The 21,932-nt window shown below is 30.1% G+C and overlaps 2 protein-coding genes across 2 annotated transcripts; both read left to right on the forward strand.

Annotated features, from left to right (window-relative positions):
* Positions 1-3,255: 3,255 nt before the first annotated feature.
* On the forward strand, positions 3,256-4,348 carry LOC130548569 (aspartyl/glutamyl-tRNA(Asn/Gln) amidotransferase subunit B-like). The gene is made up of 2 exons (XM_057325407.1): positions 3,256-4,257; positions 4,337-4,348. The coding sequence occupies exons 1-2, from the start codon at positions 3,256-3,258 to the stop codon at positions 4,346-4,348; spliced, it is 1,014 nt and encodes a 337-aa protein (XP_057181390.1).
* Positions 4,349-5,364: 1,016 nt separating this feature from the next.
* LOC130548326 (elongation factor 4-like) lies at positions 5,365-7,158 on the forward strand. The gene has a single exon (XM_057325024.1). The coding sequence runs from the start codon at positions 5,365-5,367 to the stop codon at positions 7,156-7,158; it is 1,794 nt and encodes a 597-aa protein (XP_057181007.1).
* Positions 7,159-21,932: the final 14,774 nt, after the last annotated feature.

The following is a 21,932-nucleotide window of genomic DNA, read 5'->3' on the forward strand; positions in this document are numbered from 1 at the left end:
GTAGCAGATTTAATTCCAGCCTCATCAGCAGGAACAATTTCAATTTCTTCTATTTTATATTTATGTTTATTACACCAACCTTTATACATTCTAAGCAACATCAAAGCCCAATCCTGACTTTCAGTACCACCAGCACCTGGATGTATTTCAAGATAAGCATCACCCAAATCAGTCTCATTGCTCATTTTTTCTTGAACTTGCAAAAGATAGACATCATTAAAGATTTTTTCCAATTTTTTAATACATTCCAATGACAAATCTTGATCATTTTCATCAAGTGCAAAATCAAAAATTTCACAAGTATCTTTAAAGCCAGATTCTATTTCAGATATTTTCTCAAATTTATCTTTTATAAAGGAAATTTCTTGCATAACAGACTGAGCTTCAGAGCTATTATTCCAAAATTTATCTTTCTCACTTTTTGCAACTAATTCTAACAACTTATTTTCTAGATTTTGTTCTTCAAAAACAACCTCTTACTAAGCTAATTGCTTTTGTAATTTCTTCTAACAAATTGTGTTTAATAAGCTTAATATTTTTTTCCATTTATCGGGTCCAAAAAAACCAAAAAATAAATCTATTTTGGCTGGGGTAGGGGGACTCGAACCCACCGAATAGCGGAACCAAAGTCCGCTGCCTTACCACTTGGCTACACCCCAAATAATATAATAATGGTACGCCTAGCAGGATTCGAACCCACATCTGCAAATTAGAAGTCTGCTACTTTTTCCATATAAGCTATAGGCGCAATAATATAGTAATTAGTTCCTGTTATTTCTGCAAGAAAAATAATTTAAATTTATTTGTTTCAAGTAACAAAAAATTAACCAAAAACTAAACAAAATTATGATTTATGTAATCCAAAAAAGATTGCAAAATTAATGCTGCAGCAATTTTATCAATATAATCATTTCTTCTACTTTTTATAATCTTCATTTCTTTCAAAGATTTCTGAGAAGCCAAAGAGGAAAATCTTTCATCCCAAAAAATAATTGGAATATCAATAATAGACATAATAAATTTATTAGAACAAACTGAACCATCTTCTAACTTCTCTTGGGACAAAACATATTTTGCAAAATTTTTAGACAGAGAAACCTGAAAATCCTTAACTGCTTTACACATTATATTTGACCTACCATCCAAGCTTATTGGCATCCCTATCACTATTAATTTAACCCCATTATCCTTAATCAATTCAAATAACAATTTATTCAAATTCTTTCCAGGTTCTTTTTGAAAAACGCAAACAGGATTTGCAATAGTTCTTGTACCATCACTGATTGCTATACCAATAAATTTTCTACCATAATCAAGTCCAATTATTCTATCATTGCATTTAAGAATTTCATTGACAAGTTTAACACTTTCTAATAGCATTTTAATGTCTATCCAGATCTATTTCATATGTAAATTTAACATATAGCACTATAATTATAAATAAGTATAAAATATAGCTATCATTTAATTTATTGAGTTAAAAATGCAAACAAAAAACCAGAAAGATGAGAACATAAATATTGTAGATAAGTTATGTGAGATCAATGCAATTCAATTTACAGAAGAGGAAAAAGAAGAATTTCTTAATTACTTCCAATCAATACTAAAATTTATATGTGAAATAAAAGATATTGACACATCTTTTGTAGAAAAAATCTCTAAACAGAATATTTTAACCAGACCAGATATTGCAAAAAAGGATATATCAAAAGAGGATATTTTAAAGAATATTCCGAACAAAAACAATGGATTTATTGTTCTGCCAAAATTAAGATAGGAAGCAAATATGAAGTTAACGGAACTTTCAATAAAAAAGGCAAAAACATTACTCAAGAATAAAGAAATATCATGTTTAGATCTAGTTAATTTACACATAAAGGAAATTGAAGAAGCGAAAAAGTTAAATTGTTTTATTTCTCATACTTTTGAAAGTGCAATTGAAGAAGCAAAGAAATCTGACAACAAACCTGAAGCTAACAAGAGAAGCCTAGAGGGAATACCAATTACTTTCAAAGACAATTTTTGTATTGAAAACACTTATACTACTGCTGGATCCAAATATCTAGGAAATTTTCTATCGCCATACAATTCAACAATATATGAAAATCTTTGCCACAAAGGTGGAGCGATATCATTAGCGAAAAACAATATGGATAATTTTGCTCTTGGATCATCAAACAAAAGCAGTGTATATGGCTACTGCATTAATCCCTGGAAAAGAAGCAATAGTGATGCAGAGCTTGTTCCTGGTGGATCATCAGGTGGATCTGCTGCATCAGTTGCTGCTGACCTTACGCTAGCATCTGTAGGCAGTGATACAGGTGGATCTGTAAGACAACCAGCGTCATTTTGTGGAGTTGTAGGGCTCAAGCCGAGTTATGGATTAATTTCCAGATATGGTTTAATTGCATTTTCATCATCATTAGACACAGTTGGGTTAATTGGGAAAAATGTTGAAGATGCAGCACTTCTTATGGACTTTGCCCAAGAGTATGATTCAAAAGACTCTACAAGTGTCAAAATACAAAATATTCAGTATAGCAAAAACATAACCAATGGGATCAAAAATCTAAAAATTGGAATTATTTTTGATGAAGAAAACACAACAGATTCAATAAAAAACAATATCAAAATTGTAGAGGAAGCTATCAAACAATCTGGAGCTGAATCTGTATACATGAAACAACCAAGATTTATGAAATATGCTCTAAATGTATATTATATTCTTGCCCCTTCTGAGTGTTTTTCAAATTTTGCGAGATTTGATGGAATTAAATATGGTTATCAAGAAAAAGATTGCAAATCAATCATAGAGATGTCTAGATTAAGCCGTCAAAATGGACTTGGACCAGAAATAAAAAGAAGATCAATGATTGGAGCATTTTCATTATCCAATTTAGGAAAAGAGGTTACTGGCATCAATTTATATGAGAAAGCAACTCAAGTCAGACAATTAATAAAGAGTGAATTTGAGCAAATCTTCAAAACAGTTAATGCGATAGTAATGCCTACAACAGTAGGTGGGGCATTTGGGATTAATGAGAAATTATCTCCTATAGATGAGTATATGAATGATTTTTATACTGTAATACATAACATAGCAAACATACCATCAATATCTATTCCTATATCACTTGATAAAAGTGGACTTCCTACTTCTTTACAGATAAGTACAAAGTATATGAATGATGAGTTAATGTTACAAGTAGCTTATGAATTAGAGCAAAGAATACAATTCAAAAACAAACCGAATATATGGTGGAAATAATGAACTGGGAAATAGTAATTGGGATAGAAACTCATGCGCAAGTTATATCACAAAGCAAATTATTCTCTACATCCAGAAACAATTTTGGTGATGAGGCAAATGAAAATGTTAATATGTTAGATGCTGCATTACCTGGACAATTACCAGTATTAAATGAATTTTGTGTCAAACAAGCGATCAAGACAGCGCTTGGGATTAATGCGACAGTAAGCAAAGTTTCTATTTTTGATCGTAAGCATTATTTTTACCCAGACCTACCACCTGGATATCAAATAACTCAATTTTATCAACCAATTGCAAGAAATGGTTATATATTAATTGAGGATTCGAATGGCAAAGAGAAAAAAATCAACATTTCCAGCATGCATCTAGAGCAAGATGCTGGGAAGTTAATAATCAAAGACAGCAAAACATTATTAGATCTAAATCGAGCAGGATGTGCTTTAATGGAGATTGTTTCTGCTCCTGACATGAGATCTATTGATGAAGCAGTTTCTTATGTTGAGAAGCTAAGAAACATTCTTGTATATTTAGGAACCTGTGATGGAAACATGCAAGAAGGGTCATTCAGGACTGATGTAAATGTTTCTATTCGCAAACAAGGTGAGGAAAAATTTGGTACCAGATGTGAGATCAAAAATCTGAATTCAATTCGTTTCATGAGAAAAGCGATAAAGTATGAAGTTGAAAGACAGATCAACCTACTTGAGGAAGGAAATGAAGTAATTCAGCAAACGATGCTTTTTGATGAGGCAACTGGGGAAACAAAGCCGATGAGATCAAAAGCAGATGCTGTAGATTACATGTATTTCAATGACCCTGACCTACCAAATCTAATAGTTTCTCAAGAGGAGATTGATTTAATTAATTCAACAATTCCCGAGCTACCTGACGAGAAAAAGTCACGTTTTATAATGGAATACAATCTAACTTCACAAGATTCATCAATTCTTACCAAGGAGAAAGAAGTTGCTGATTTTTTTGAAAAGGTAGTGAGCAAAATTGGACCTGACAGTGCCAAGCAAGCGAGCAATTGGATATTATCTGAGTTATTTGCTCATTTAAAAGAAAACAATCTAAAGATACAAGATTCAAAAATAACTGAGATGCACATAGTAGAGTTAATTGAGCTTACAAAAGCGAAGACAATTTCTCAGATAACTGCGAAGGAAATTTTCAAGGATTGTTGCAAAAATTCACTAATGCCTAGAGATATTGTAGAGCAAAAAGGATTGCAACAAATTTCAGATCCTGATACCCTAAGTAGAATTGTTGATGAAATATTATCAAACATGAAAGACAAAGTTGAAGAACTAAGAAATGGGAAGACTGAACTTTTTGGATGGTTTGTTGGACAAGTCATGAAAGCAACAAAAGGCAAAGGCAATCCAATTGAAATTAATTCTATTCTGAAAAGGAAAATAGCTAAAAAAAATGAATAACATATATCTTCACAAATATGACCTACCGGAAAATGTAAAATTTAAGAATTCAGTTGCAATTGACACTGAGTCAACAGGGCTTTGCATTCAACGTGACAAGCTTTGCCTAGTTCAAATCTGTGGAGAAGATGGAGTAGCTCATCTTATTCAAATAAATTTAAAATACCCGCCTATTAATCTAAAGAAAATCTTATCAGATTCAACGCTCACAAAGATTTTTCATTATGCAAGATTTGATGTTGCAATAATAAATTATTATTTAGATGTTTTTTGTGAATCGATTTATTGTACGAAGGTAGCCTCAAAGATTGCTCGCACGAATTCCAGATATCATGGTTTAAGGGAGTTATGCAGAGAGCTTGCTGGGAGGGATATATCCAAACAGCAACAATGTTCAAATTGGAACTGTAACAGACTCACAAAAGATCAGCAAGTTTATGCAGCCAGTGATGTAATATATTTGCATCAAATAAAGGAAAAGCTTGATGAAATAATAAAATCATTAGAGAGAACAGAAATACTAAACAATTTTATGAAGAAGCTTCCGGAGATTATCAAATTAGATCTTTTTGATGAAAAATTCAGATCTTTAGGCTGGGAAAGAGAGTATATATTTTCGCATAATTCATAATTTTTAACTAACTAGGTCTTGCTATGAAAAATATCAGAAATTTTGCTATTATTGCTCATGTTGACCATGGAAAATCTACTCTTGCTGACAGGTTAATTGAATTATGTGGGAATATTTCCAACAGAGAGATGAAGAATCAAATACTTGATTCAATGCCATTAGAGCGTGAGCGTGGTATTACCATCAAGGCGCAAACTGTAAGATTAAACTATAAAGCGAAAGATGGCAATGAATATCAATTAAACATTATTGACACACCTGGCCATGTTGATTTTTCATATGAGGTAAGCCGAAGTTTAATAGCGTGTGAGAGTTCGCTTTTAATAATTGATGCGACTCAAGGGGTTGAGGCGCAAACCATTTCTAATGTGTATCATGCAATAGAGGAAAATCATGAAATCATGCCTGTTTTAAACAAGATTGATCTTCCAAGTGCGGAGCCAGATAAAGTAATCAAAGAGCTAGAGGAAATGATTGGGATTGATGGATCGAATTCTATCATGGTATCTGCTAAGAGAGGGATTGGAATTAATGAGTTATTAGAAAAAATTGTTACTGATCTTCCAGCTCCAGATGGGGATCCAAATGCACCGTTAAGGGCTTTATTAATTGACAGTTGGTATGATGTTTATCTTGGAATTGTAATTCTTATCAGAGTGAAGGATGGGTGTATATCTTTAGGTGATGATATAACGATGATGTCAAACAACAAAAAATATATTGTTGACAGACTTGGAATATTTAATCCGAAGATGGAAAAGTGTCAAACTCTTTATAGTGGCGAGATAGGATTTATCACAGCTGCGATCAAGGACATTGAGGAAACTGCAATTGGTGACACAATAACTCATACCAAAAATCCAACTTTATCACCATTTCCAGGATTCAAATCAAGCAATCCGGTAGTATTTTGTGGAATTTTTCCGAAGGATGAAACAAATTTTTCAGAAATGAAGAAAAGTATTGCCAAGTTAAAGCTAAATGACAACAGTTTTCATTATGAAGTAGAGAAATCAACAGCTCTTGGAACTGGATTCAGATGTGGGTTTTTAGGTCTGCTACACATGGATATTATATGTGAACGTCTTCGTCGAGAGAGCAATATAGATCTTGTAGCTACAGCGCCGAGTGTAGTGTATAAGGTAGTAATGAAGGATGGGAAAGTAATAGAAATATATAATCCGAGTGATTTACCAGATCCATCAGAGATTCAACATATTGAGGAACCGTGGATAAAGGGAACGGTTATCACATCAGCTGACTATTTAGGTGCAATTATAACCTTATGTGAGGAGAAGCGAGGTGAGCATATAAATCTTACATATGTAAACAACCAAGTTATGTTAGAATACAATCTACCGTTAAATGAGATTGTTTTTGATTTTAATGACAGTGTTAAGTCTCTTTCCAAAGGTTTTGCTAGTTTTAATTATGAGCTTTCAGATTACAGACCTGGAAAATTAGTAAAAGTATCAATTATTGTTCACAACAACATTGTTGATGGACTATCTTTTATCACGCATTATGACAAAGCTCCTCAACAAGGTCGTGATGTATGTAGTAAGCTAAAAGATCTAATCCAGAGGCATCAATTCAAGATTGCTATTCAAGCAGCGATTGGGGGGAAAATTATTGCTCGTGAAACAATTGCGGGTTTCCGTAAAGGAGTTACTGACAAGCTTTATGGAGGAGACAGAACCCGTAAGATGAAATTATTAGAGAAGCAAAAGGAAGGAAAAAAACGTATGGAAGGACTTGGAAAAGTAAACATTCCACAGAGTGCATTTTTAGCAGTTGCGCAAGTCAATAAGAAGTAATGCAAACACTTTCTATTGACTCATAGTTAACCAAAATTTATATTGTCTATAGAATAGGATTTTAAATCATGAAAAGAACATATCAACCTAGTAAATTAGTCCGCAAAAGAAGACATGGATTTTTACATCGTTCATCTACAAGAAGTGGTAGAGCGATCCTTGCTGCCAGACGCAGAAAAGGGCGTGTCAGACTTTGTGCATAATAGAATTAATTTGTGAAACAGAGTAAAGAGATAAGGATAATAAAGAAAAGTTCTGACTTTAAGTCTGTTTATTCTTCTTCGAAGTACAGGTTTTCTGTAAAGCATTTTATTTTATTAATCAAAGAAAATAATTTTGAGTATAACAGATTTGGATTTGTTGTTTCTTCAAAAGTTGGCAAAGCTGTAATAAGGAACAAAATCAGAAGGAGATTAAAGGTAATTGGGAAAGAAATTATGCATATGCTAAAAAAATCATATGATTTTGTCATAATTGCAAAGAGTCTTATCAAAGATGCTAATTTTCATGAAATAAATGACAGTTTAATATATTCATTTAAAAAACTTAATATTATAGACATTAAAAAAAATGTTTGAAAAATTCTTTCTTGGTGCAAAATTTTCTGCAGCAGCGAACAATTTAAGCCAAATACCTTATTATAAAAATCCTGAGATTGCTTTTGCTGGATGTTCTAATGCTGGGAAGTCAACATTAATCAACAGTATTGTCAACCGCAAAATGTTATGCAGAACATCAAAGCAACCTGGTTGCACCAAGACAATCAATTTTTTTGAAATACCTGACAAAATGCAGTTAATAGATCTTCCAGGTTATGGATATGCGAGACAATCAAAGAGTTTACGTGATTGGTGGGGAGAAACAATTATTTCCTACCTAAAGGGGCGTCCAAATTTAATCAGAGCATTTATATTAATTGATTCATTGCATTACTTTAAAAAAACAGATTATGAATTCATGAAAATACTAAGCCAATCAGCTGTAAATTATCAAATAATATTCACAAAATCGGACAAAATATCTTTAGTGCAACAAAATAATCTAATAGAAAGAATTCAATCAATACAACAAGAATATCCAGCCATGCATCCAGAAATAATAATTACTAGCAGTAAAGAAAAAATAGGCATAGAAGCAATCCAATCAGAAATAATAGATATTTATAATAACTATTCAACAAAAAATAAATCTGTTTTTGATGACAAAAATAATAAATAATTTAATGAAGTAGAAACACAAAAGTAGGATAAAAATGGAAAATAAAAATATTTTAATGTTTACATTAGTTGTTCTTTCAACTCTTGTAATATTCCAAACTTTTAATCAACCGGACGAAGATATTATTAAGGAAAACATTATATCTTCATCAGAAGAAGTTACACAAAAAACTAAAATAAATACTCCAAAAATCCTTTTTTCTACAAGCAGCATTTCTGGATATATTGACCTATCAGATGGATCAATCAATGAGATATATATCAAAAATTATGATAATCAAATGAAAGAAAAAATATCTTTTGGCTGGCAAAATAAATTCAAAATAGCAGACATTAATTCATCTAATTGGATTGTAAAAGAAAAATCAGATGAAAAAATTGTTATCAGACAGAGAAACCAATTTTTAGACAAAGAAAGAGCATTCATATTTAAAGATGATTATTTAATTGAAATATCAGATAAAGTAACCAATATAACAGACTCTATGCAAAGATTTTTCCCATATTCCTACATTTCGCAAAAGGACATTTCCAAGTTAAATGATTCATTCTTAAACCATGAGGGATTTGTATTATTTACGGGGAAATCTTTCAAAGAGTTTGATTATTCAGAAATTGAGAAAAAATCACAAACAATCACAGATAATTCAAAATGGTTAGGGTTTGCGCACCAATTTTGGTTAACTGCGCTAATACAAAAATCAGATGATAAAAACACTGTACAGTTAAACAAAAAAAATAGCTATACTGGTGGATTTATTGATTATGATCAAAGTGTAATTATTCCTAAGGAAAGCAATACAAAAACAATGTTACTATATATTGGACCAAAGGATGCAAAGATATTAAGTATATATGAGGATAAATATAACATCAAATCATTTTCTGGAGCTGTAAACTGGGGATGGTTCTTTTTTGCCACAAAACCAATCTATTATGCAATGGACTGGCTAATTAATTTAACTGAAGATCCAGTGTTATCAATATTCTTAATAGTTATAATTCTAAAAATTGGCCTATTTCCGCTTACCTATAAAAGTCAAATAGTAACCAGCAAGATGCAAAAAATAAGTCCTCAGATAGAGGAAATAAAAAAACAATACAGCAATGACATGAAAAAAATGTCAGAAGAGATATCAAAAGTATACAAAAAACATGATATCAACATAGCCATGTCAATATTCCCTATGATTTTACAGATACCTATCCTTTTTGCAGTTTATAGAGTAATGCATATGTTAATTGGATTCAGAAATGCACCATTTCTTTGGATACAAGACTTATCATCTGCTGACAACTTAAATTTATTAGAGTTTTTAAATTTAGAATGGCTAAAACTAAGCTTACTTGCTCTCATTACAGGACTTGCTTTAATAGCTCAGATAATTACCAATCAAGATTCAAATGTAGCAAGAACCATTTCAATATCAATTATTCTAAGCTTCCTATTATCAGGACTACCTGCTGGAGCTCTAGTATACATGATAATAAATGGTATTATCACATCAATACAGCAGTTAATAATAAAGCAATTTTTAATAGTTGATAAAATCAGATCATAAATTGTTTTTTAATATTACGCAAGCTCAAAGTATCATGTGCATTATACAAAATAGTAATTGGGCTTTTTGTATCAGTTGAAACTTTTATATGCTTAACATTTCTAATTTCTTGGTTATCTAATATAACTTTGCAACGACGATTATCTTCTTCAAGAATTGCGCATTCAATAGACATTTCTTCAGATATTATCAATCCTTTCCAATGCAGAGGAGAAAATGGAGCTACAGGAGATAATGAAATCAAATGACTAGAAAGAGGTAAAATTCTTCCTCCTGCTGATAAATTATATGCAGTACTACCAATCGGGGTGCTAATAATTATACCATCACCTTTAACTTCTTTTGTACAACTAATTCCTTCTACCTGAACTTTTATTCTCAACATTCTAGAGCTTTGTCTATTCAATGCTATTTCATTAATAGCCAAATCTTCAAACTCATTATCAAAGCGATCAACAATCTTTGACACCAAAGGATGAATTACCACTTTTTCTGTTGATAACAAACTATCCAAAAAATCTGAATAATCATTTTCATCAACATTATTCATCAAAAAACCAATTAAGCCAGCATTAATTCCATAAAAAGGCAAGTTATACTTATAATATTTTTTCATAGCATGTAGCATAAAGCCATCACCACCTATGCATATTATTGCACAACTATCTTCTACTGGATAATTATTATAAACACTGCATATATCTTCATAAATTTTCAGAGCTTTCTTTTTATTGCTACTGATAATATGCAATTTTTTCACTTTTCCCACCTAATATTCATTCTCTATAAATAGTAACTATAATAAAATGGAATTATAATAATCTTTCAAATAAGTTAAACAAAAAATATTTAATCTAAATGAAGTATTATTTCTCACACTTCTTATATTCTGAGACTCCACCTAGCTGATCAAATACCTGTATTCCTAATTCAAGTAACTTACAGCGAATTTCATCTGCTTTTTTAAAGTCTCTATCTTTACGTGCTTGGTTTCTTTTTTCTATCAACAACAGTTCTTCTTCTGAAAAATCTAAGTTATTATTTTTTTTATTAAGAAGCCCAAGGAATCTAACCATTTTTTTGATTAAAACAGGGCTTTTAGTTTGATTTACAATGCTTATAGCCTTTGGAGTATTCAAGTCATCAGCCAAAGACAAAATGAATTCCTCTGGGAAATTTTCATTACCATAATCTTCATTATTAACTTTTTCAATTGATTTTGTCCAGTTATCTAAAATATTTTTTACTTCAAACAACCTATTTTTTAAAAAATTCAGTGGTTGACGATAATGTGTCATTAAAGTCATTAATTTAAGGATATCGCTTCCATATGATTTATCCCAATCAATAACTGATTCAATGCTCATAATATTACCAATACTCTTTGACATTTTTGCATTATTATTTATTAAAAATCCATTATGCATCCAATATTTTGCAGGACAAGTACAGTTTGCAGCAACAGATTGTGCTATTTCATTCTGATGATGAGGAAAAACCAGATCTATACCACCACCATGAATATCAAATTCTTTACCCAAATATTTACAGGACATTGCTGAACATTCAATATGCCAACCTGGACGTCCTACAGACCAAGGGCTTTCCCATCTCATTAAATCATGATCTTTTGCTGGTTTCCATAGGACAAAATCAGCTGGATTTTTCTTGTAATAAGCAACATCAATTCGGGATCCTGCCAAGGTATCTTTTTGATTAGCAAAAGACCCATAATCATCAAATTTTGAGGTATCAAAAACAACATGACCATCAACTACATAACCGAGGCCATTAGCTATTATTTTTTCAATAAAGCTTATTATTTCAGCAATATGTTCTGTTGCTCTAGGCTCAACATCTGGATCAACCAAACCCAACAACTTAGTATCTTCATGAAACTGAGAAATCATTTTAGCTACCAATTCTTCACTAGATATGCCGAAATTATTAGCAGAATTAATAATTTTATCATCCACATCAGTAATATTTCTAACATAGGTAACTTTAGGATAAATTAATCGCAAAAATTTGATTAATAAATCAAAAACAATTAGAGGTCTTGCATTACCTATATGGATTCTATCATAAACAGTTGGACCGCAAACATAAACTCTTACATTATTGCTATCAATTGGCTTAAATATCTCTTTAGAATGAGAAAGTGTATTATAGAACTTAATTTCCATTGTATCTACTTAAATATTTTTTAACCACTTTAATATCAATAATCTTCAAAAGAGAGCACAAATCAGGACCGCTATCCTTACCAAAAAGACATAAGTACAATGACTTATACAAATCATAACCCTTCAATCCAGATCCATTGATGATATTATTAATCCAACTATCAAAACTAGTATCAGTAAAATTTTCAGATGGCAAAAAACTAAGACCAAAATTTATTACATCACAATTTATTTCATCTAATGAAGAGTAATCTATAATTTCCAACTTTCCACTGACAACTTTATTCCAAAAACAAACATCAGAAAACTTATCTATATTGCATTTTATTGCATTCCAGAAGTCTTCATTACAATTTGAAGAAATATCTAACAACCTATCTTTTAAATCAAGATAGGAAATTTTACTCAAAACTTTTGGATTTATATCAACAATCAGACTACAATCAATTGATATTGCACTTCTTCCAATCTTATCTAATTGGAATGAATTAATAATCTGCTAAACATTACCATACAATTTAGCTGTACCAGAAATTGAATTTCTAGTTAAAAGATTAATAATTGAGAGACTTTCCCAACCCTGATTTTTAATATGTTCAAAACTATGATCCATATTCCTTTTACTAAGGGGTTCTCTATTTTTATCAACCAACATAGGCAAATGAGCAAATTTTGGGCAATTTTTACCCAAACAATCAAATAATTGAATTTGTGTAACAGTATTAGTAACATGATCTTCCCCTCTTATTATATGAGTAATATCATAATTAACATCATCAACAACTGAAGTAAGGGTATACAAATAATAGCCATCAGAACGTATTAGAACAGGATCACTAATATTAGCAGTATTGTAGCTAATTTTCCCTTTAACAAGATCATTCCAAGACACAATCTCAGAATTCAACTTAAATCTCCAATGGGGTTTAATAGTTTTTTCTAGTTCTTTTTTTTCTTCTTCTGATAGATGCAGTGCATTTCTATTATAAACCGGAGGTTTACCCTGGCTCAAAAGGGCCTGTCTTTGAATTTCCAAATCTTCAACTGATTCATAACATGGATAAAGCCTACCAGATGCAATCAAAAAATCTCTTATTTGATCATACATATCAAAATTTTCAGATTGTTTTATACAATCATCCCAATTAATACCTAACCACAACAAATCTTTTTTAATTAAATCAGCAAATTCTTCTTTTGATCTTTCAAGGTCTGTATCATCAAATCTAAGAAGAAATCTACCATTATTTTTTTTTGCAAAAATCCAATTAATAATTGCAATAAAAATATTCCCCAAATGTATTGGGCCTGTTGGACTTGGAGCAAACCTAACTTTTACAGACATAAAACCCTATTTTATCTAATTACAAATAGGATAATGTTTACTTTCTTTACTGTAAAGTGCTGGACCAAGGGGCAGTTGAAATCTTTTAAATCTATTTTTCAAAATAATATTTGTGATTTGTTGAACTAATGGAGAATTCAACAGCTTATCAGGCAAAGAGGAGCCATGTAATAAATAGCCCAGAATAACGTCTAGTGTATCATAGTCACCCAAATCGTCAGAATCCAAACAATTTTCTTCAAGTTCAGATGTTGGTTGCCTATAAATCAATTCATCAGAAAAAATATCCAAATTAGAGCTTTTACCAAAACTTGACAAATTATCATTTCTCCAATGAACCAATTCATATACCTGAGTTTTATAAATATCTTTCAATGGAGCATAACCACCTGACATATCACCATAGAGAGTAACATAACCGAGGGTAATTTCTGTCTTATTACTTGTAGATAAAACAATACAATCATTCTGATTAGCATATGACATCAAAATCAAACTTCTTATTCTTGCCTGGATATTATGTTTTGTATTTCTATTGCAAGAATTATTTTCCAAAAAAGTCTTATGTACACAATCAACCAAATCATTAATTGGATATTCAACAAACCCAATACCGAGATTTTTAACCAAATCATCAATGCATTTTTTGCTCAAATCCGAATTAAATTTTGATGGCAAATAAACACCAGCAACATTTTCTTTACCCAAAGCATCTACAGCAATTGTTGCAACAAGACTTGAGTCTATTCCACCAGATAAACCAATCAGAGCTTTTTTAAGATTATTACCAATAAAATAATCTCTAATTCCAAACAGCAAAGAGTTATAAATATTTTCATTATCTATAGTTGGCAATGAAACATCAAATTTTTCTTTGTTATCTGAAAAAGAAATTTTACCATCTTTATTATTTATTGAAACAATAGAGATGCATTCTTTCCAACCTGGCATTTTATATAATATATCACCATTTGATCCAAATACGCATGAATGTCCATCAAAAATCAATTCTTCTTCACCGCCGAACTTATTTAAATAAATCATTGGTTTTCTAGAGAGAAAACAATGTTTTGAAAAATGATTATATTTACTTTCAAAGTTATCCAAACAAAATGGAATAGACTCAATACAAAAATCTATTTTACAGCCTATAATTTCATCAAGAGGTATAATTTGCATTTTACTTTTAAAATTCGAGCAACTAGACAATTTAGCAATTTTATTTTCAGAAATCAAAAATGCATCTCTACCGAAACAATGAACTAAAACTGGTATTTTTTGCACCACTTTTTGAATTAGGTTTAATAGGTTCAAAAGATTATATCTTTCTCTAAAATAAGGGAGAAAAAATATTTGTGGAGGTAGAATAATTACTTTAACATTGCTACCATCAAGATCCAAAAAAATCTTTTGTAATTGTTTCAAGTTTTCATGAAGACTCAATTTATTCTGAATTTGACAAATAGCAATCTTGCAAACATCACTTTTACAATCTGTACTAAAAAAGTTTTTCAAAATATCAACTTCAAATCCTTTTTTAACCACCTAAAACCTCTTAAAGCAAACTAAAAAATTTCTAATTCAGAAAAGAAGAAGTTTATTTCACATACTGCATCACTCAAATTAGCAGATCCATGAACAGAATTTCTTCCCAGATCGATCCCAAATTGTTTACGTACAGTTCCTTCAGCAGCTTCAGCAGGGTTTGTTGCACCAATTATATCACGATATAATCTAACACCATCTTCAGCTTCTAAGACCTGAACAATAACAGGACTGCCAGTCATCATTTGTACCAATTCTCCAAAAAATGATCTTTCCCTATGTTCATAATAGAACAAACTAGCTTGCTTTTCAGTTAAATGAATCATTTTTTGTGCGATTATTTTCATTTTTTCTTCTATCATAGAATTAATCTTACCAGAAATATTACGTGAAACTGCATCTGGTTTGATAATAGACAAGGTTCTTTCCATTTTTAATCCTCTAAAATAATTTTTACCCATAAATCTAAACAAATTTACTAGTGATTATTGTATTGATACTTGTACTAACATCAATAATTAAATATAATATTATCAGATATTTTGTTTATCTTATTTGCTAATTTTGGCTTTTGTTTTTGAAAATGAACAAAAAGAATCTATTTTACACCCTATTATCTGTTGCAGTTTTATTAGTTGCGGTAGCAGTTGCTGTTACAGTATATTTTAGTTTCAGAGATGGACCGGTAGAAAGCAAGACCTATATTATTGCCAAAGTTGGGAAAGAAGCAATAACAAATCTTGAGCTAGAAAAGAAAATTGATCTCATACTTATCAGATCAGGCAATCCAATTGATCATTCAGACAGAAAATTACTCAAAGATGCTGCCATTGAATCGCTAGTACAAGAGAAAGTTTACTGGAAAAGAGGAACTGAACTTGGAATAGAAGTAAAAAAATATTTATTAGACAGTGAAGTAAAAAAAGAAATTGATAATCTAGGAATTAAATCAGATCCTTTATATGAGGCAGTAATTGCCAATGAGATCAAAGCTGCAATTGCCTGGGGTCAAATATTAAGAGTTGAAACCAACAAATTCAATAATATATCCATCAGTGATAAAGAAATTAATAAGTATATAGACAAAATAATTTCCAAAGGCAGCAAGGAATTTTTTGTACAAATGATAATGATTCCTCAGGAGAAATTAGCTAAAGAAGTACAAAAACAAATTATTTCAAAGCAAATTACTTTTGACAAAGCATCAGAGAAATTCAGCAAATTACCGCAGGAAAAATCCAAAAATGGAATTATTGGATGGGTTTCTGGATCTGCATTACCAGCAGAAATAGACTCTGAATTATCAAAGTTGAAGGAAGATTCAGTTTCTGATGTCATTGAATCTAATGGTGTGTATTACATTATCAAGTTACACAAAAAGAGAGATGTATCTTTACCTTCAAGTAGCTTATCAACTTATTCTGCTGTATCAGATAAAGATAATAAGTCTGGGATTAAATTCCTAACAAAATTGAAGAAAGAAGCTCAATGTTGTGAACAATTTTATAACATGACAAAAAAATCAAAAGATGCTACATGGGAGTATAAATCAGTTGAAGTTTCTGATGCAATTTATCCTTTAGTAAAGAATCTAGACATTGATTTATCTACCCCGCTGCTAACAAAAGATGACAAAACATTTGTTTATATGCTTTGTGGTTACAAAGAGTCACCTGGATTTAATGAGTTAAAGAAAAATATAAAAGAAGTAATTATACACTCTAAAAAAATAAAAGAAGCATCATCTATTGCTCAAAAATTAATCATTGATGCTGACATAATAATATACTAATATGCAGTATAAAGCAGATAGAGAATTAGGGCAAAACTTTTTATTAAATCCAAGCATTACAGACAAGATTTGTTCATTTGCAGAAAATATTAGCAGTCATAATATCATTGAAGTTGGTCCAGGACCAGGGGTAATGACAAAATCAATTATAAAAAAGGCCCCAATTGCGATAACAATAATTGAAATAGACAAGAAATTCATACCTGAGCTAGAAGATCTAAGAGACAATTATCAAAATCTAAAAATAATAAATAATAATGTTCTTCTATTTAACTGGGAAGCGATTGAGAATACCATATTAATATCCAATTTACCATACAATATTACATCGGATATACTACTTCAATGGGTTCATAATCCAACATGTTTACAATATATAATTACAATACAAAGGGAGTATGGTGAAAAAATACTTGCCAAGCCTGGTGACAAAAATTACTGTAGCATGAGTGTAATAATTCAAACTTTCTTTAAGGTAAAAAAGTGTTTTATTATCAGCAAGAATGCATTTTCACCAGCACCCAAGGTTGATGGAATAGTTATATCATTAAAGCCAAAAACAAATGAAACAAGTAGTAGAAGCAAATATCTTGGATTTATAAAGCAATCTTTTTCATTTCCAAGGAAGAAGCTAATCAACAACATAGGCAAAATTTACAAGATTCAAGAAAACCAAAAAATTCTACCCATTTTAGAGCTAAGACCTGACAACATTTCATATGAACAATTTATAGAAGTATTCAATAACATAGAATAATCAGTAAATTTCCATTCTTTCTGAAGTCAATATATAATGGAATGATTGGACTATATTAACAATTAAATCGCCAACTCTTTCAAGGTTTCTAATAAGGAAAATCATTGATGTACAAATATCAATACTGTCTTTATCAGAATTTTTATCATTCATAAACTCAACTATTCTACTAAAAATAACATTAAATTTACCATCAACCATTTTATCATGGTAAAAAACAATATGCATTTCTTCAATGTCTAAATCATTTTTATTAAACAGTACAACCATATTCAACATATCAATAAGAATATCTAACATTAAATATATATCTTTAGTCATACATTCATATTTTTTAGCATTAAAATCATGGTTTATACACAATCTTGCAACATTTTTAATATGATCACCCATTCTTTCCAGATCTGCAGAGATTTTTATAGCATGCAAAATATTTCTAAGGTCATCAGCCAGAGGTTGACGTAAAGCAACAATTTGAATAACTTTTTCTTCTATTGAATAATTTAATTCATTAATTGTACTATCATCTTGCACTATAACTTTAGCCAGATCATGATCATTATTCTTGAGAGCATTATTTAATTTCTTAATTTGTTCTAAAGACTTATAGCTCATTTCATATATCATAGACTCAAGTACAGAAATCTCTTGATCATATGATTTTACTGTATGTTCAGCAAACAATTTATTTTCACTCATTTTAATCCTTTCTATCCAAATCTACCTGTAATATACTCTTGGGTTTTTTTATTTTTTGGTGATGTAAATATTTTTTCTGTACAGTCATATTCTACCAAGCAACCCATATGAAAAAATGCAGTTTTATCAGAAACACGTGCAGCTTGCTGCATTGAATGAGTAATAATTACAATTGTAAATTTTTGTTTTAATTCATCTATCAGGCTTTCCATTTTAGCAGTAGATATAGGATCCAATGAAGCACATGGTTCATCCATCAAAATAACTTCTGGTTTAATTGCAATTGCTCTAGCTATACACAATCTCTGTTGCTGACCACCAGACAATTTCAATGCTGAATCTTTTAAATTATGTTTCACTTCATCATACAAACTAGCTTTTTTCAAACTATCTTCAACTATAAAATCTAATTCTTCTTTTGACTTATACATTGAATGTATCATAGGGCCATATGCAACATTATCATAAATTGATTTTGGGAAAGGCACAGGTTTTTGAAAAACCATTCCTACTTTCATGCATAGTTCAGATATTTCAATTGAGTATATATCTTTACCATCTAATTTAATCAAACCTTTAATACTAAAATCATCTGAGTAATCATTCATTCGATTCAAGCATCTAAGAAATGTAGATTTACCACAACCAGATGCACCAATAATTGAAACAACTTCATTTTTTTTAATAGACAAGCTAACATCGTGCAAAATGTGATTGCTTCCATAAAAAACATTCAATAATTTAACTTCAACCTTATTCATTAATATATTCTTTTACTACCTAATATACTATTAATTATAGCATTGAAAATTAATATAACTAACATTAAAAATATAATTGCAGATGTTGCCAAAGACAAAAATGCCTTATCTGGCATAGCAAACCATTGATAAATCTGTACTGAAACAACAGATGTTGGACCGAATTGGGAAAATGGTATATCTGAAATAAATGCAAGCATACCTATCAATAACAGAGGGGCAGTTTCTCCTATAGCTCGCAAAATAGCAATTAAAAGTCCAGCCACTATTTCAGGTATAGCAATTGGCAATACTTGATAAAAAATTGTTTGTATTTTACTTGCACCCAAAACAAAGGAGCAATTATATATAGATCTAGGAACATTTAACAGAGCATTTTTTGAAGAAATAATAATTACTGGCAGAACCAAAATGCTCATAACAATTCCAGCAACCAATGCTGACGAGTATGGCATATTAAAAAAATTCACCAATATTGACAAGCCAAACAGACCAAATATCACAGATGGAATAGAAGCAAGATTATTAATCAAAATTTCCAAAAAAACTGTAAATCTATTTTTAGGAGCAAATTCAACCAAATAAATTGCAGTCAAAACTCCCAAAGGCACTGCAGTAAATATTACCACAAGTAAAATAAATACAGACCCCAATATTGCACCTCTTAAACCAGCAATATCAGCAAAAAAGCTATTATTATTAGTAAATATTTTCATATTCCAAGAGGGAGTTATATAATTTCCAAACAGTTCAACAAATTTTACATCATCAATTTTAACTGGGATATAAGAAAAATTATCTTTATTATCTATATAATCTTTTGTAATCAAAATAGCAGCAGAGCTAATATTAGTATTCAGTAAATCTAGAATTTCTTTTCTATTTTCAACATTACTATAAGCAGCAGTATCAACAAAACTATTTATACTATCATTAAAGATATTTTCATAAAATTCATAACTATTATTACTTTCCAGACTGGATTCAGAATATTTTAGTGGCAAATGCAAATTATTAACCCTAAAGGAACTAACATTTAAGTAGAATAAGCTACCAATAATTATCAACAAACTACATACAGAAAAAAAAGTAGCAGAGCAACACAAAAATTTAAAAAATTTATTTAGTATTTTTCTCTTAAAAGCCATGATCTTTATGCCTCTTAAACAACTGAATAGCAAAAATGTTAATAGATATTGTAATAACAAACAAAACCATTGCCAAAGCAAAAGCAGACAATGTAACTGGATCATTAAATTCTATATCACCAGTCAATAAGTTAACTATTTGAACAGTAATAGTAGTCATTGAATTCAATGGATTAAAAGTCAGATTAGCATTCAAACCTGCAGCAATAACAACAATCATAGTCTCACCAATTGCACGAGAAAGAGCGAGCAAAAAGGAGCTAATAATATTAGGCATTGCAGAGGGAAGTATTACCCAAAATATAGTTTCAGACTTATTTGATCCCAAGCCATAAGATGCATCATAAAGTGATTTTGGAACAGCCATTATACCGCTATAGCTAATAGAGCAAACTATTGGAATACTCATAACTCCAATCATTGATCCAACAATTAGTGCAGATTCTCCTTCAATATAAAAAATCGATTGAACAAAAGGAACGAAAATAATTACAGTAAATAAACCATAAACAATAGTTGGAATTGCTGACAACAAATTAATAAGAGTTAGCAAAAAATTTTTCATCAATTTAGAAGAATAATTTGATATATAAACAGCAGTCAACAGACCCAATGGAAAAGATATACAACAAGAAACAAAACTTATTACCAATGTACCGACAATCAAGCTTAAAATACCAAATTCACCACTCTGGGGTGACCATATACTACCAAACAAAAAGTCAGATATTGATACATGTTGAAAAAACATCCAATTTTCTTTAATCAAAGAAAACAATATTCCAAAGGTAATCAAAACCAAAAAGTAAGAGCAAGAAAAAATTAATAATTTAAATTCTTTTTCCAAAGAAATATCAAAATATCTGCTTATGAAATAATAACTAACAATTATTGCCCAACTCAAATACACACTGTAGAAACTAACAAATAGTGAGATTAAAAAGCATATAATCATCAGCTATTTTTCCAACTATCTATAGTTTTTATGAGACCTATTTCTTTTATTTTTTTATTTCTTATAAACTCATTAATAAAATCTTCTAGACCGAGATTTTTATTATTTTTTACATACATAAATAGCTGCCTTCTCAATAAATAATTACCATTCATAATTGAATCATTACTTGGAAAAACATTATTAATCTTTATTGGAACAATATCATTATTATTAAATAAAAAGCTATAACTTATAATACCAAGTGCATCATTTTTATTAGAAATTTTTTGAATAATCAAATTACTATTATTTCCAGATTTAACAAAAACCCCATCTTCACGGAAATGATGAGATAAAACAAACTTTTGATCATCTGAGATATTGCTATCAATTTTACTCAAAAACTTATTCATACCAGAAATCATTAATTGTTTAATAAAAACTTCTTTAGTACCAGAGTTATCATTAGGACCAAAAATAGAAATTTTCACCATAGGCAATCCAGGATTAATATCACTCCAATATTTATAATAATTAGGAACCAAATCACCATTTTTAATAGAATATTTGCTTAATGCTAAAAAAATCTCTTCATCTGTCAATAATCTCAGTTTACTTTTTAGATTTCCAACAAGAACTATACCATCATAACCAATAACATATTCTTAAAAATTATTTACACCATTATCTCTACAAAGGGATATTTCGCTATTAGACATTTTTCTTGAAGCATTTACTATATCAGGATATCTTAACCCCGAGCCACTACAAAACAGTTTTATTCCACTACCTGTACCAATATTTTCTACAACTGGAACGGGATAG

The sequence above is a fragment of the Triplophysa rosa genome, linkage group LG25, assembly GCF_024868665.1.
Source record: "Triplophysa rosa linkage group LG25, Trosa_1v2, whole genome shotgun sequence".
Classification (NCBI taxonomy): domain Eukaryota; kingdom Metazoa; phylum Chordata; class Actinopteri; order Cypriniformes; family Nemacheilidae; genus Triplophysa; species Triplophysa rosa.

Coding starts and splice junctions, on each gene's coding strand:
- LOC130548326 (XM_057325024.1), top strand. CDS start 5,365: ATGAAAAATATCAGAAATTTTGCTATTATTGCTCATGTTGACCATGGA.
- LOC130548569 (XM_057325407.1), top strand. CDS start 3,256: ATGGTGGAAATAATGAACTGGGAAATAGTAATTGGGATAGAAACTCAT.